The 15,246-nt window shown below is 48.9% G+C and overlaps 4 protein-coding genes across 4 annotated transcripts; 2 read left to right on the top strand and 2 right to left on the bottom strand.

Moving 5' to 3' along the window:
• Positions 1–664: 664 nt before the first annotated feature.
• On the top strand, positions 665–2,510 carry J7T55_010943 (uncharacterized protein; the record flags this gene model as incomplete). The annotated part of the gene is made up of 3 exons (XM_053135508.1): positions 665–709; positions 825–883; positions 956–2,510. The coding sequence occupies 3 exons, from the start codon at positions 665–667 to the stop codon at positions 2,508–2,510; spliced, it is 1,659 nt and encodes a 552-aa protein (XP_052986901.1).
• Positions 2,511–3,278: 768 nt separating this feature from the next.
• J7T55_010942 (uncharacterized protein) lies at positions 3,279–3,827 on the bottom strand (the record flags this gene model as incomplete). The annotated part of the gene is made up of 1 exon (XM_053135507.1): positions 3,279–3,827. One exon carries the CDS (start codon positions 3,825–3,827, stop codon positions 3,279–3,281), a length of 549 nt encoding a protein of 182 aa, XP_052986900.1.
• Positions 3,828–5,258: 1,431 nt separating this feature from the next.
• On the bottom strand, positions 5,259–7,884 carry J7T55_010941 (uncharacterized protein; the record flags this gene model as incomplete). The annotated part of the gene is made up of 5 exons (XM_053135506.1): positions 5,259–6,409; positions 6,468–6,605; positions 6,752–6,910; positions 6,984–7,185; positions 7,252–7,884. The coding sequence occupies 5 exons, from the start codon at positions 7,882–7,884 to the stop codon at positions 5,259–5,261; spliced, it is 2,283 nt and encodes a 760-aa protein (XP_052986899.1).
• Positions 7,885–8,633: 749 nt separating this feature from the next.
• Positions 8,634–15,025, top strand: J7T55_010940 (uncharacterized protein; the record flags this gene model as incomplete). The annotated part of the gene is made up of 11 exons (XM_053135505.1): positions 8,634–9,767; positions 9,819–9,906; positions 10,045–10,299; positions 10,356–10,403; positions 10,481–10,645; positions 10,714–13,098; positions 13,182–13,427; positions 13,488–13,547; positions 13,620–13,667; positions 13,734–13,889; positions 13,953–15,025. The coding sequence occupies 11 exons, from the start codon at positions 8,634–8,636 to the stop codon at positions 15,023–15,025; spliced, it is 5,658 nt and encodes a 1,885-aa protein (XP_052986898.1).
• Between the last annotated feature and the right edge of the window lie 221 nt (positions 15,026–15,246).

Here is a 15,246-nt window from a genome sequence, read left to right as displayed (position 1 = left end):
GCAGCTCATTTAAGGGATTTGACAAAAACCCTCTCAGTTTACCCACCCTGCGCCTTGTATAAATCACCCTCCCACACACATGGGCCTCTTGATTGCTACTTGGTCCACACTAGGAATCCGCTCTTCACATCAAAGAAAGGAATGGGCGACGAATGACGTACCAGTTTAATGGATTACCGTTGGACAAGATTAGTTGAGCCTCTGTCTCGAACTGCATACAATTGCTCCACAAGATCACTCCAGCGTCGGGTGCTTCCGTGCTCAGGCTGGTCTCTTTCCCACGGGAGCCGCCTGTTGAGCCGTGTCAAGCGGCTACGGTCTGTGTCCAGCCCTGCCGACTCAGCCTCAAGCAAGTTACAATGTAAAGCTCCGCCTGATGGCTCATGGCGGCCTTTAGGAAACCCATTAGGCAAAGTCAAAGACGGAGAAGACCACGGATCTTGTTAGTCCGCTGTCCCGATACCGCGTGCTGCTAATTGTTTCTGACTGAGACGGCGACTCCATCACAGCCATTCCGCATCCACATGGAAACTTTCAGTTCGGTCACCGACTTTCCAGTGAAGGTGGTCATGTCAAGGTCACATATACGGCAAGATCCACTTTCCTCAACCCAGAGACAAAAATACTCGAGTATGGCCGGCCAAGGAGGAAGCCTCTTATCATCATGTACGCTAGTAACTTTGTCGAAGATGACGAGTTCTGGAATGAAGTCTGTGTACTCTGCCACTTTGCTACTAGTGTCGCCGAACGAGAGAAGGCAAGCTATCCGCAGCGTGATCAATTTGAATACTTGCCGATTGCCAACTGACGAGTTCTCAATACAGTGCACGGATGGACACCCGCCGGAGAAGGACTCTCGACCTGTTGAATTTATCTACGTGCGGTTAGTAAGGTCTATCTAGCCATTAAGCGCACATTTGGATCTGCAGAGAGCCAGTCCTAACAAGGAACACAGGGGGCGCTTCCACTACAATTCAGATGAGCCTGACGAACCTTGGCACATCACAGTTGACTTCGGCAACCGTCAGACATGGAGCCATGGGGAGGGCTTTTTCCGTCGGGGCTACCACATATATGCGAAGGGTGACAACTTGGCCAATGGGTACGCAGGTTATTGCTCGCCAGTCAATAAGACGGGCAACCTGATGAACATAGCAGCCTCACCTAGTCTCGGTCAAAGTGGTGTCATGCCAGGAGCACCGTCCTCATTGAACGAAAAAGAATCCGTCCTTGGGGTACCTCGGGGTGTCAGAGGATACTTCCGTAACTCTGCATTCCGGAGAACTTTGTACGAGACAACTTTACGTGAGTTTAAGCCACCGAAGGCACTGTTCGAGCTCGTCGACATGGACGAGCTCAATGACATGATCAAGTGCATCCGCGAGGGCGCATTGAAATCTGCGAGGCCAAGCAAAGAGGGAGATATGGTTATCGATTTTTCCGGAAACTGGGTGAAAGCCCACCAAGCAATATCAGACGCAAGAAAGGCAGGAAAAGAGGTCCCTTTAGGGTGGAAGAAGATTGCACAGCATGAGCTTCTCCGGTCATGCGCTAAAGGCCGAGCTGCTGGGTCAGCCTATGAGAAGACTAGGAGGACCAGAAGGGATAAAGGGCGTACAACAAGACCTTGGCAGGGGTCTCCAAAGTCCAGAACGTCCGAGGCAACAAAAGAGGCATCTCGTCCTTTGTTCAAAACTCGTGGTTCCTGGGATGAGGGCCTCCTCGACTTTTCTAAAGATCATTCAGAGTGCAAACGATCCGAATCGAACGTCAGCAGTAGGAGCGAAGAAGTCCAAAGAGTTAGGGTGAAAGGTCGGTCCCGAAGAATGGCAGGCCCCTCCCAGTCCAAGAAGTCAGAGGCAGCAGAGCGAGCGCCTAGTCTCAAGCTTACGATCCGCGATCCACCAAATATAGGTACCGGCGCCCGCCAGCATGGCTCGGCATCCGGTACAGTTGACTCGAAAGATAGCTGCGAGCAGTTGCTGACGGATTTGCCCGAGGGCAAAAAACCAGAATCTAAAGGTCCGCCCCGAAAAGCGACGAGATCTAAGAAGGAATTTGATCTGGGACGAGCTTTGTTGGACGTAACCCACGAGCCTACGGGCTTCGTCGATTATAAAAAGGCCGCATGGAACAGGAATCTGGCATCGGACGATAGACCAACCGGTCCACGTTTGGACCGACTCTCTGGGTCCTCAGTAGGCGCCTTGTTGCTGGACTATACCGGCCCAGCCTCGGGCGGCCGGTCTCCTCGGGCGTCAAGCTCACGGAAGGGGAAAGCTCGTCCATGTGGACTCGTGGAGAGCGCCTCTGACACTCGCGACTCTGGAAAGCAGACGAGTCGGCCGCTGCCACCTTCAGATACCGACGCTATTACCAAGAATGGGAAGAAAGTGAGGAGTCCCTCGAAATTGCAAGGTGTCGAGCAAAGGCGTGCACTGAAGATGACACCGAAGTGGGTGTTACCGCGAAGCACAAAAGAAGGCACGTCTGACGAAGTTCACGCCTAAAGCCACCAGTTTCACATGAAGACGGCGCCAGGAGCTTGTAGTAAAATGGCCTGAAATAGACCGGCATATTGAGCGATAGCTCGAGCAAGCTGAGAAGAGGTGCACAGAAATCTAAAGAATCTTTGCTGAGAAGGCTGATGATGAGTTGGTATTAGTTCGCTATGAGACTAGCTACGTGGACTCTTCAAGGCATGGACACTGGTACAAGAATGTAACTCATAAGGCAGCAGGTCCAGTGGCATATCAATCCTTCATGCTGACAAGCCTTTTCCAGAGAACAATGTGCTGTCCTGGCAGAATGATGATAGGGACTCACTTCACCGCGTGAAATCACTTGCTAAGAATGAAATGTAAGCACATCCCAAGATGCAAGCAAACAACGGCAACCCATGTGACGGATATTTGGCTGACACTAAGTATCTCAGTCTGTCATTGAAAGGTGCGCCCCTCATTCGGGATGCAATGTGAATCGTGGCATCGACTTTCGCACATGATGGACATGATATCATCAGTTTACATTCACGCCGTTTCTCATGTTCATACGCAGCTCGGAACTTAACCTAGGCGAGCACATGTTGCAGAAGTGGAGCAATACAAGTGTCTTCCAAGGTTGTCAAATCTGCCCCAGAACTGACTGCCCGTACCCATCTGTCTCCGTCCAAAGAGCTCCACCTCGAATATCAAGCCATTTCCCCATTAGCGCCTCCTTTCCCGAGTTCTCCGTTCTTGAACACGAGAGCAGGGGTGACCAAGGTCCGCGAGCTCATTCTAGTTCTCTGACTCGCTGTCGTATTCGATAATTTCCAAGGGCTCTCCGCGGACAGAGAACTTGGCGGCCTCCCCTTTGCTTAGCTGGGATGGATAGACGATCTCGATTGACCCTTTGCCTGGCCAGGCGCTGCAGAACCAAGCAAAGATAGGCTTCGCAGTAATGCAGCCCACGATCTTAGGTTCCTCGAGGGAGGACGTGGAAATGGTTGTCCGGACGAGAACTGCGAGAGCATGGTCATCGTGCTTGGATAGCAGAAACCGCGCGGGGCTCATACTGCCGTCGTGCGGAACTCCAGAGGCGAGTAAGATGGCTTTCCAGGTGTATCTCCATGCTTGCCACATGTACTTATCGACTCCCAGGTGCTGAGTGCGGTGCATCGTGAAGGGGATCCATTGGACTGGGGGTAGTTTGATGGCAAAATTAGGGTCCACTGAAGATATGTTGAGCTGTTCTATGGAGGATCTGGGCTCCAAGGAGGACGAGGGCTCCACGGTCGATGCGGGCTCCACGGAGGATGAAGACTCCCGGGTGCTTGAGCTGGCCATCTTGTGTTTCTCTGAATGATGATGAAAGAGGTAAATCGAGGTGAAAGAGTGGGAATGATGCTGAGATTATGCTGAGATCGACCAAGGTGTGGAATGATACTGGTGTAATGTGAATAAAGGTATCTCCTCGTAGTCTAAGCTAGAGATGACGGGACTTTATACTTGAAAGCAAAAGTATTTTATCATAGAGTGATGTCCTTCAGGCGGAATTCATGACTCAAAACAACAACACCACCCACATAGACAAACTGAATGCGACTTCTGAACCCAAGGCCACGAATGTGAAATGTGCATAGCTTGAGATTTGGAAACAAATATGCAATCTGATAGATTCAATTTGTGAGTGGTGAGAAACTTGTTTGCACTGCCGAAGACAAGAAGTAATGAGCGAATAGTAAGACGGTGGGACTGCTGAACACTGACACCTCTTTTTATCTCTTCTTTTCTCATCTCCTTAAGGTGGGCGGGATCACGCGTACTCTGTCATGTCGATTTCCAATTCCAGGCTGCACCGTAGCCTCAACGCAAAATTGTGAGAGGGCATGTAGACACCTCAGAATGAGACGATAGCTACCTGCTTCCACAAACATCTCATCGTTGCAACAACCGAATCTCTACAACTGCCACACCCAGGGCTATATTCCTTTGCCAGGGTAAAAATAAAAAAAGAAAACCGAAGTTTGTGAACAATCCATTTAGTAAGGACTTCCCGTATCGAATAGTTAGTCTTCACGACTCGCTGTATGTTGTGAACGTGGTGAGATGGAAGGCTGACGGCTGAGGGAGAACATTAAAATCAAGGCCGTACAATGCTACCGGTTTTTGAGGCCACAGAATTCGTTTATGAGACGTCACAGCTGCAGAAGACAAATCGCGTCCTTGCAAATAGTACAGGAGAAAAGTTCAGCGGCGCCATCAACAAGTCAGTGAACCGCTCGAAAATGTGAGTCTCCACGTGGAAAAATGTGCGAGCAAATCTTTGGAGAGATTTGGCAATCCATGAAACTTTCACTTGGCTTGCAGTTCACACTCTACAATTGGTTGCTCAGTCTTTCGAATACGGCGGTAATATTTATTGACAGATCGTTTGTTTCCAGCAGAAGATTCACAACCACCCATATATTGACAGAAGAGTGACATATGCCGCCAGGGCTCTCAGTGTTGTGAGAGCTATGAAGGCTCTGACTCATCGAGGAAGTCGCTCGCGCAGTGACGGCCCTTCTAGAGAGGCGAGGACAAGCCATGGATAGACTGACAATGTTTAGTCAAGCATACTGATCACTACACACCCTCAGTTGTCATAGAGATAGTTCTATTCTCTTAATATCCCACAAATTCAAACAGATTTGTCAATGAAGTCGACAAAGGGAAGTAAATGGATTGATCTCGACCACATTTTCGGGTCGTGGTTTGGCTTATTCGGCCACCTTTCTAGTCATCAGAGTCCTCAGATTCCTCTGAACCGCCGGAGATATGATCGTCAGAAGAGTCTTCCAAATGCTCTGAACCAAAGCCCTGCCCAAGATCACGAATTTCAGTAAGTGAAATGAAACAGGAGTCATCATCCTTAAATCGAGTTTGCACCAGGTCGGTCGTGGTGGGGCTACTAGCCAAAACTTTGACAGTCGCATCCGTGTCGCCGTTCCTAGCTAGATTTAAAAGAAATCCAAGAACTTTCAGCAAGCCTTCCTCAAGCTCGTCCGTCTCATAGTGCAATATACCATCTATGATGCATATTAAGGTGGCTGAGTCGGGAAGCAGTATAACCAGGAATCGAAAAAGGTCACAAAGCTTTGGCAAATTCTCATCTTTGACCATTCTCTCGACTTCTTCCTGGCTGTAAACATTCAACTGGTTGTTCTGTAGTGTCGTGACGTCGAATGGCCAGGATTTCGCCAATTGTGCGATGAAGCTGCATATCATCACGGCAGGTCCTCGATGTTGATCATCTCGCTCTGTATGACAGCCGCAAAAGAAGACTAGGGCAATCTGTTCATGACCTGATTTCCGGAAGGTCTGCGTGAGGGTAGCACAGAAAACTGACAGGGCTGACACAGGCTCAGAGGCTGATCGAGACCTTCGGAACTCCCCATGAATGAGCAGCTCGCTGGATTTGTTGCTGACCATCCAGTCATGGAATTGCTTGGTAGAAACGACGAGGTCGGCTTTGCGTTTCTCCCTAAACGCGATGGACTGCTCCTCATCTTCGAGGATAGCATTAAGATCGACTTCGTCGATCAGCTCGAAATTTCTAAGGAGTAATTCCAAGGCAACGATGTCGAATCGTATAGGGATATTTCTTTGCGAATTGGCTGCAAATGGTAGCGGCTGCTGGTCGTCTGAGTGCCGTGGTGAGGCCGCCCAAGGAACATTTGGTGGGTACATGATTCCTTGAGATCCATGGGGAAATGAAGTCGGTGGATTTGGGCCAGATAAATTCATCGGGGATACTGGCATAGTGAGTGAAAAGGTCGTCGGACTTGTGAATAGGGGTGCCGGGCTGGGAGTAGGTGTCGTTCCCTTGAGTCTTTCGACCTGTTCTGTCAGTCTGAATAGACTGCCCTTGAGATGAGTAATATTTTCTGTGAGATGAGTTAATGGTGACGGTGAGTAGAAGTCAAGAGGCACAGGTTCTCGTACCAGTGAGCTTTCGTTTCTCCTCCAACTCCCTCTCCTTTTCATCGAGCTCCCTCCGCTTCTGTTCCTGTGCCTCATTTAGAAAGTCCATAAGTGTGTTTCGAAGGAAAGCATCACTGCATTCCCTTTTGTCTAGCTTCTCTAGAACAGATGTGACTTTCTCTGACATATCTTTTACTCTCGTCCCTGTCTCTTTTTGGCCCAGAAATGACAGAGCCGTTCCTAGATAAGACGGGTGTCAGGGTTTCTTCAAAGACCTAGGTAAAACTGTGCTATAATATACCAACCTTTCAGGACCACATCGAGCATCTGCTTAGTCTCCGCAATGTGTGACTTCTGAGCAGCCTGAAGAAGCTCTTCGCTACGAATTCGAATCTGTTCAATACTTTCGAGAGGTTTCTTTTGGTAATCTTTCCCGCGCAACGTTGCAGACATTGCTTTTTTTGCTATGACATTTGATGATAAATTTTAGTGAGTCCAGAAAATCATGATCAAGCGCTTCGTTTGAATCATACTTACCGTTGCTCTCCAGGAAAAACCCGATCACGTCTTCGATAGCCTTAAGCGTGGCAGCAATCAGCTGTACGGAGGCTTCTTTGATGGCTAAGTCTTTCGGAAAGGTGGCGAGAAAGACTTCGATGCCGCTGAATTTCTTTTCAAGGTCGTCTCTGTCGAGTCCTGCGGTCATCGTTCCTCGCACGCGTGAAGTCGTTTCGAATGCCTGCGAATTGCATATCAGCTGCCCGGCAGGATGATGACGCAGAAATTGTGGGCATTATGGAATTACATCAACAAGAACCTGGACTGCTGCTACGACAGGAGTTGCGTAGTCTATTTGGGGTACAAACTTCACGCCTTGTCGAGCTATAGGAGTAGTGTGGTCGATGAACCAGCGCCTCTTTTTCGTGTAAGACTTTGCGTATCGGCCCCAAAGACCTTTCGTGTCCCCATCGTAAAATTCTCTGGCTTTCTGAAGCTGGGCGTAAACATCTTCCCAAGTCGAACTTTTGCGGATACTATAGTTCCACCCCGACTTCACACGGTCGTGCGGCTCGTCAGGCCAAAGGCTGTTGAATCGTTCGAGAGAGACTTGAAAAATTCTTTCCCAGAACGCCATCGGTGTGACAGTTGGAACAAACTCCTGAATCTGTGTCGAATCACTGCCACCCCCTATTATCTCGTCTGTGGAAGGAGACATTATTGTCTCCATTCTTGCGAGCTCGGCACTTAGTGAAAGCTCTACGTATCTTCCTGAAAGAGAGTCAAAAGTGGACAGAGGATTCCTGAGTGCAGCGTGCAAGTCGGCCAGATCATTGTCAATGAATTGGACAGACATTGGTGGGCGTTCAGTCCTGGGGATCAAATTTGACGCTATCTCATCATCGTTTTCCTCGGAATATGGCGACCTCACGGGGAACATATCGACAGAATCATGAATCGAGTCCGATTAATTTGCGTGTGGTATGTGAATGAAAATGATCAACAAAGGCACCATTTGAACTCGGTTGATTCGAGTGAGCAGATAGACGACGCTTGCTATACGGTAGAGCCGCAGGCCAAAATTCGGTCGAAAACCGGACAAATAACCCGAAATGCACATCTGACATAAGATTGGTGACGCTGTGGCACATTTGGCGCTCCCACCCCACGGCGAGCGGCAATCCGTATTGGACTGTTTCTCGCACCACTGCACGTATCCATGCAGGTCACATCCCACGAAGCCCATGCAAAGCCAAATATGTTTGCAGATGTTTGCTTCTTTATAGTGTTTCAGCCATCCCTCAAAATCCAGGTGCCTTCCCCCTTTTCTCACAGCTTGCATTTGCCCACCTAACGCCTTGCAGGTTGCTGGATAGTCGAAGTGCAGGATGCCAAAAGCTGGTTAACACTGCACAAACCTGAAAGCTTCCTCCAACTTGCCTTTCAGTCTCCAAGCTATCTTCGAACCTTTTTCAATTTGTCAAAGATTCCACTTCTGCTGTGAGAGAAAAGCGGCCGTGATTCACTATTTGGCAAGAGTCCAACATTGTCGAGTACTACTTCCAAGAACGCGCCACAAATGTTTGATGGCCACCCCGGGTCACTATAAAAAAGGGTCTTTAAGTCAAAGTTCTACCTAGCTAATAAACGGACCATGACTGACTAATTAGCTTGAAGCCGTTGATCACTATGGTCTCAAGAGATGGTCCTTCGAGGTCCAGCAAAGCCTCTGGGCTCAACTATCAGAACTGGGACGAATTCCACTCTACCCACGAAACAGACCAATTTCCCATCGACATCTTGCTGACAGCCCAGAGACCCTTCAACACATTCAGCAAACATGGATCGAAGTCTGTCAATGAAACCGTTGAGCTGCCAGAGAGAATACGAATCAATTCGAATTATGTTGTTCAGATTCTCAACAAGATCCGTGGATCGAGTCGTGTAAAAAATGGACCAATCATTATGTTCCGCCCATATAAGACTTTAGTCTTATTTGATCAAGAGATCCGTAACTCAGCAATGGAGCTGGAGAAGAAAGCTGAAGAAATCTCTGCAGAAACCCTGCCAACCTCCTCAAATGCTGACAGCGAGAATGAGGCGGAAACGGCCCAACTCAAGTGTCTCATCCAATTCATGGATACGCACCTTTCAGCAAGAGTGAGATTCCTGCAGAGCCCTGAGTGCAACAAAATCTTTTTCAGCGACCTCTGGCTTCTTTACAAGCCTGGAGATATTGTCGTGAACCGCGATCTTCGTCAAGCATATCAGGTCATCAGGATTGAAACCGAGAGGAAACTCGTTGCAAGCAAAGGCAAACTCATTGTGGAGAATGAGTCTCTTGTTGTTCAATGCGTTTGCATCGACTTTGATGGCCAGTGGCTCGGTCCCGTCCTCCGTAAAGTCGTCATGAGGGCATGGGGGCTAGCAAGAGATATTGAAAATTTGGAGCTGATTCCTATGAAAAGGGCTGTCGTCCGCAAAGAGCATATGAGACAGGATCTCATTAGGCGTGGACAAACTTTTGTGAAGGCTGCCAATGTGTCACCCATGCAATACAGTGGGACCACTCTTGACAAGAAGATGGAAGTCAACGCCACCATCATCATCGATTTTCAAGAGGCATTGAGCGGCGACGAAGAGATGTTCAAAGATTGGAAAACCATCATTGAACACCATCTTGGAGAGTCGCGCATGTTCGCTGCGGGATTTGATGCATGCGACAATAATGCTGATGCCGACTCTTCAAAGGATGAGAACACGCATGACGACTCATACGTGGATATAGCTAGGCATCAGAAGTTCATTTGCGACCAACTTATAGTGACGGAGTCTGGAGACCAAACTCCCTCCATCCTTATTTGTCCACGACAGTTGGATCAACCAGGGACTTTGACAGAAGAAGAGTTATTGATCATGAACTATCGAGTATTCGGATATATTCTGAACATAGCGAAATGGGGTGAGTTATATACAATTATATACAATTTCTCTCGAATTGTATTGATCGCTAATCAAATATAAAAATTCTAAGGTGTATTTGATCTATCCTTTGCTTCACCTATGGCAGAAAAATCAAGCATACCATTCAACGATTTAGCTATACCAAACCACATCAAGGAGATTGTGAAGAATCTTACCATTCATCACCTCAAGCAAATGAATTCAACGAAGATCATTGATTATCAGTCTGTGGCTGCTAATCATGAAGGTACTTGCTTCTCCTATGGCGAATTTGAGGATGTACTGCACTATAAAAGGAGGTCTGCTAATCAGATGAGATCCTATGATGTAGGGGAAGGATTGGTCTTACTCCTCTATGGCGAAACCAGTGTTGGGAAGAAGACAACTGCTGGTAAGATTGCAGTGGTTTTCGGACATTTTAATTTACTGATATGAACATGCTCATAGCATGTATTGCTCAGATGGCTGGCGTCCCATTGCTCCAGCTTGATACAGGTGAGAGGGTCCAAGCACTAAAGCTTATATCACATCTCCAATGCATAGTAATATTGCTAACAGGAGCACAACTCAAGAAATGGCCTTGCCAGTCTTCGAAGATGACTACAGAGAATATCTTGAGCAATCCTTCACTTGGGCAAAACGTTGGGGCTGCATTGTCGTGCTCAATCAGGCCGATACCATCCTGCAGGGGCAAGTCGACTATGGCCGTGGGGCTGCATGGGACTCTGCCCACCAAAGTATGTACACATGATCCCGATGGTCCATGAAGGGTCTCGCGTGTGAAATAATTTTCTGACTTCTATAGCTATCTTCCGCAGAATTCTTTTGCGGATGCTGGACACCTTCTCTGGCATCACCTTTCTCATTGCCGATCGCAAGCCCTTTGTTGCCCACGACTATGTGGAATCATCTGGAAGAGAGATTCTGTCACGGGTCAATGCAAGCTTTCTGTACCCGCCCCTCGACAAGGATCAAACTTTGAAGATCTTTGAGCTCAACATGAGGTGGATCAATGGTCTGTTTTCGGAGCAGCATCGGGACGATTCAAGACCTGCCTGCCTGGTAGTAGACGAAGATATACTCGAGTTCGCCCGTGCTTTCCACAAGCAACGACACACCTGGGACCGTTGGAACTGCAGACAAATCCGGAAGGCATTTTGCACAGCGTTAGCTCTAGCTCATGCAGATGCTGAGCTCTCCCCCCAAGCACAAACCGAAAGTGAACTGCAGGACCCTTGGACGGTCCATTTGAAAGCAACACACTTCGAGGTCGTTGCTAGAAGCACTGCCAGAAACGCCGATCAACAGGTCCTGACACGGCCGCCCGACCCTGGCCAGCCGGTAGATGCGAGGATGCGGCAGCGCGCTCCGCAGCAAAGGCCGCCTCAATGGCAACCAGGACCTCCGCAGCAGATTCTACCGCAGCAAAGACCACCGCAACCGATGAATCCGGGCATAATTTTGCCGAAGACTCGGCAGTTACCGCCGATTGAATATAGGGCACCGACGATGCGACCGCCGCCACCGCCGCCGCCACCACCGCCACCGCCTATGACGGACGTCGTCAATCCCGGTACGGTGAGGCCAATGCGACCAAAAGAATTATTTTTCTTGCTATCTCCTCTATCTTTGGAAGCCAAACCAGAACTGCTTTTCTTGGATTGGGATGCCTTTAAAGACGCGCACGCGCAAAAAGGCAATCTTTGTTCTGCCATCGACATTCTTAAGGGCGAGCCAGTAGTCTCTTTTGACCAGGAAGCTCAAGATAGTGTGTGGTGGTCACGATGGGGTAATCGTAATAGAGGAGACGGACCCAAGTCTAAAAGCGACGCAAACGCCACCATCGTCCACAAGGGGAGGGGCTCGGCCAGCACACAGCCCTCGCCACTGCCAGAACGCATTCGGATCCATTCGAAATATATCACTGCCATTCTGGAAGAGATAAGGGGCTCCAGAATTAGCAAGAACTCATTCGTGATGTGCCGGCCGTTCCGCGCGTTGACCTATTGGGAAGATAAAATACGAGCCAAGTACAAGGAGCTTGCCATCAAGTTGAAAGAGCCAGCAGACCATCTCGGTGCCGAGGAAAAGGTCGAAAGCTCAGCAACTGCGGAGCAATCTGTTCTTGCTTCTATCGAGGTGCAGTCAGATAACCCTGGTGTCGTAGCAAATGATGGCTCTACTTCAAGACAGGAGCCCAAGCTTCCCAATGAGGACGCTGCATCGATCTACTCGGGCTCTAGTTACCTTACTCTTTCTGACGATGGCGCAGGGATTGATACTTCCTCGGAGGCTGCCTTTCAACATTTGGCCTGCCTTGTTGAATTCATCGACATGATTCGGGCAAGAAGCCAGTACCTTTTGAGTGGTAACTGCAAAAAAGTGACCTTTGCAGATGTTTGGCACCTTTTTAAGCCCGGTGATGAGGTGCTAGACCAGGAACGACGACAGGCCTACAGGATTCTGAGTATCAACAGCTCTGGTCATAAGACACTGCCCCCTTGGAGAGACCTTGATTCTGATGAGCCCGAGGGTGATGAGCCAACAATCACGCTTCATTGCGTCTACATTGCGTTCGATGGTGAGATGTTGGGTTCAGTAAGGAAGACCTTTGACTTCGTCAGTTTCGAAGGAGAAGGAGACATCACCACACTTCCCGTACTACCGTTGCGTCTGGTCAAGTTTCTAGATTCTGAGGCGACAAACGAGGGCACGGAATTCCGACAGGATCTAATTGACAGAGGGAGAACATTCGTTAAGATGGCGAGATCTACACCAATGCATTACAACGGGCCTCTTCTCCATCCGAAGGAAGAGGTTGACAGTCAAGTCGTTATCGATTTCGAGCAAGCATTTGCGTTTTGGGCCCGTGGCTCAAGCTTCAAAAAGCCCAATGTCGAGAAGCTGATCGGCAAGCCAATCGGGCAACCTCTGCCTCCTCTCCCATGCCTGGCAAGCTGCTGCGCTGGAGAGCAGGTCCATCAGGACGGTTACGCTGAGCAGAAGTGGAATGAAGCCTACATTGGCACTCTCATTCCTGACCCGCAAGATCGAACGAAGAAACCTTCTCTTGCTATTTACCCACGGGCTATTTCTGACAAGACGTTTGATGAGAACCATTTGTCTGATGAAGATCTTGTTATCATGTCGTATAAGGTCTGCGGGTTCGTTCTTCGAAGCCGCAAATGGGGTAAGCATGCCCTTTTATTTGGCATTGCCATTTCTTTCCCATCCCCACGGGCTAAAGGCTAACATGTGTTGAATGACGCCCAGCGCAAATGGACTTGAAGTATCTCAGCCCACTCAATTCTGGAGGTAGAACTCGACAGGCCGGCGATGATATACTTGCGAATAATAGTGTGACAAGAGATCTAAACAAACCGGCAGAGACTACACTGGATCAGTTGGTGCTTCCTCCAGGTCACAAAAATATCGTCAAATCCCTCATATCTCAGCATTTCCAAGACAAGTCCACAAGGAGGTACGAGGCTGAAGAGAAGGACGTGGTGCGAGGAAAAGGTAAAACCCACGATTTCAAGTAATCAATCATTCCTAAGATCGCTAATACTCTCAAACTAGGCAAGGGTTTGATCATCTTGCTCCATGGTGCTCCGGGAGTTGGCAAAACAAGTACAGCAGGTAAAGTGACATTTTCCCCAACTAGAGTATTAGTGTCGGTGAATATAGAAGACTGAATACGCCAAATTCCAGAGGGCGTAGCAGAAGCATTCAACAAACCTCTCTTTCAGATCACGTCTGGTGAGTGTCCATTGTCTACCTATTACAACATCTGCATCTACTACCGCATGCTGACAAAGAATTAAGGGGACCTGGGCACTAATGCGAGGGAATTGGAAGACGCTCTGGAATGGCACTTCTATCTTGCCAACAAATGGAACTGTATCCTGCTACTTGATGAGGCCGACGTCTTCCTATCGGTCCGCTCACCCGAGGATTTTCAGCGGAACAGCCTGGTCGCAGGTGAGTCAGAAGCCTTGTGCGGAAATCACTGCCCTCTTTTGTCATCCGACTGAACTTCGATAGTATTCTTGAGGGTGTTGGAATACTACGCTGGCGTACTATTCCTTACCACCAATCGAATCGGAGACTTTGACGAAGCCTTCTCATCGCGCATTCATATCAGCCTGTACTATCCCCCACTGAAGCGCAGCTCCACCAAAAAGATATTCGACCTGAATCTTCGCAACATCCAGCAACGCGTCGAGGAAAGAGGAATTGAAATCAGCATCGAACACGACCAAATACTCAGTTGGGCTACAGAATACTGGAGAAGGCATAAGAAAATGAGATGGAATGGGCGGCAGATCCGAAACGCTTGCCAAACCGCGTTCGCGTTGGCTGAGTACGATGCACAGAATCGGACATCAATTACACCTCTTCAAGCTGAGACTCAGGTCGAAAGTACTGTCGAAGAGACAGGCAAGATACAGCTCACGATAGGCCATCTCGAAACAGTTGCAAAGGCGTACTTGGAATTCATGCGATACTTGCACGAGATCTACGGCAAGGATGCCGACAGGAGGGCAAAAGCAATGGGGATCAGAGCCCGGGACTTTTCTATGAAGGATTGGGCTCTGCATCAAGAGCCACCTCCACAGGAGGAAGATGACGAGGAGTCGTCCGGCGAGGAGGCTACAAGTGCCACGGCCGTGCTGCAGAGCAAACCTGTCTCGCAGCAGACATCTGACCAGCCCTCAGATAACGCCGCACAACATACTCAGGCCACCAATGTCTCGCAGGCCTCAGCGCACAATCTGGCACAACATACTGCGCCCGTTGCGATGGCTCCGTTTTCCTATGGACCATTTCCCATGCCCAATATGCCTAGCCCTTTCAGTATGCCGGCCTCATTCGGACAGACTCAGCAGCCGCAAGCCACACCTTACCAGCATGCCGCAGATCAACAACGCCAGTACTTCAACATGGCTGTTTGGAACAATATGATGGCAGGGGGTCAGCAGGTACCTTTCCCGGGCATGGCTGGTGTGCCAGCGCAACCCTCAGGAGCCACGCCACCACAAGGTGGATCCCAATCACATGGAGGCTCATCATTTCCAGCAGGGGCTGGCAGTTCATCTGGTCAAGGTCTTTCATGAATATGAAGCTCTCTAAAAAGCATGCTAGTATGTTGAGAGAAGAATTGAATGAAGCTCAAGTATCAAAGACCCGGGAAATACCAAGATCTTCTGCTTTAGTGTGATCTTGACTTGACTAGTCTTACTGGATGATATCGTAGACCTGAACTTGGCAATGGTTGTTTCACCTGGTATCTACAACCTTCTTCATTTGTTCCTTGTTCCACAGAAGCTTCTTCTTT

This window comes from Diaporthe amygdali (assembly GCF_026229845.1).
Source record: "Diaporthe amygdali strain CAA958 chromosome Unknown NODE_55_length_279518_cov_64_759621, whole genome shotgun sequence".
NCBI lineage: Eukaryota > Fungi > Ascomycota > Sordariomycetes > Diaporthales > Diaporthaceae > Diaporthe > Diaporthe amygdali.
The sequence above is the reverse complement of the archived record's forward strand: the minus strand, read 5'-3'. Positions and strand labels throughout refer to the sequence as shown.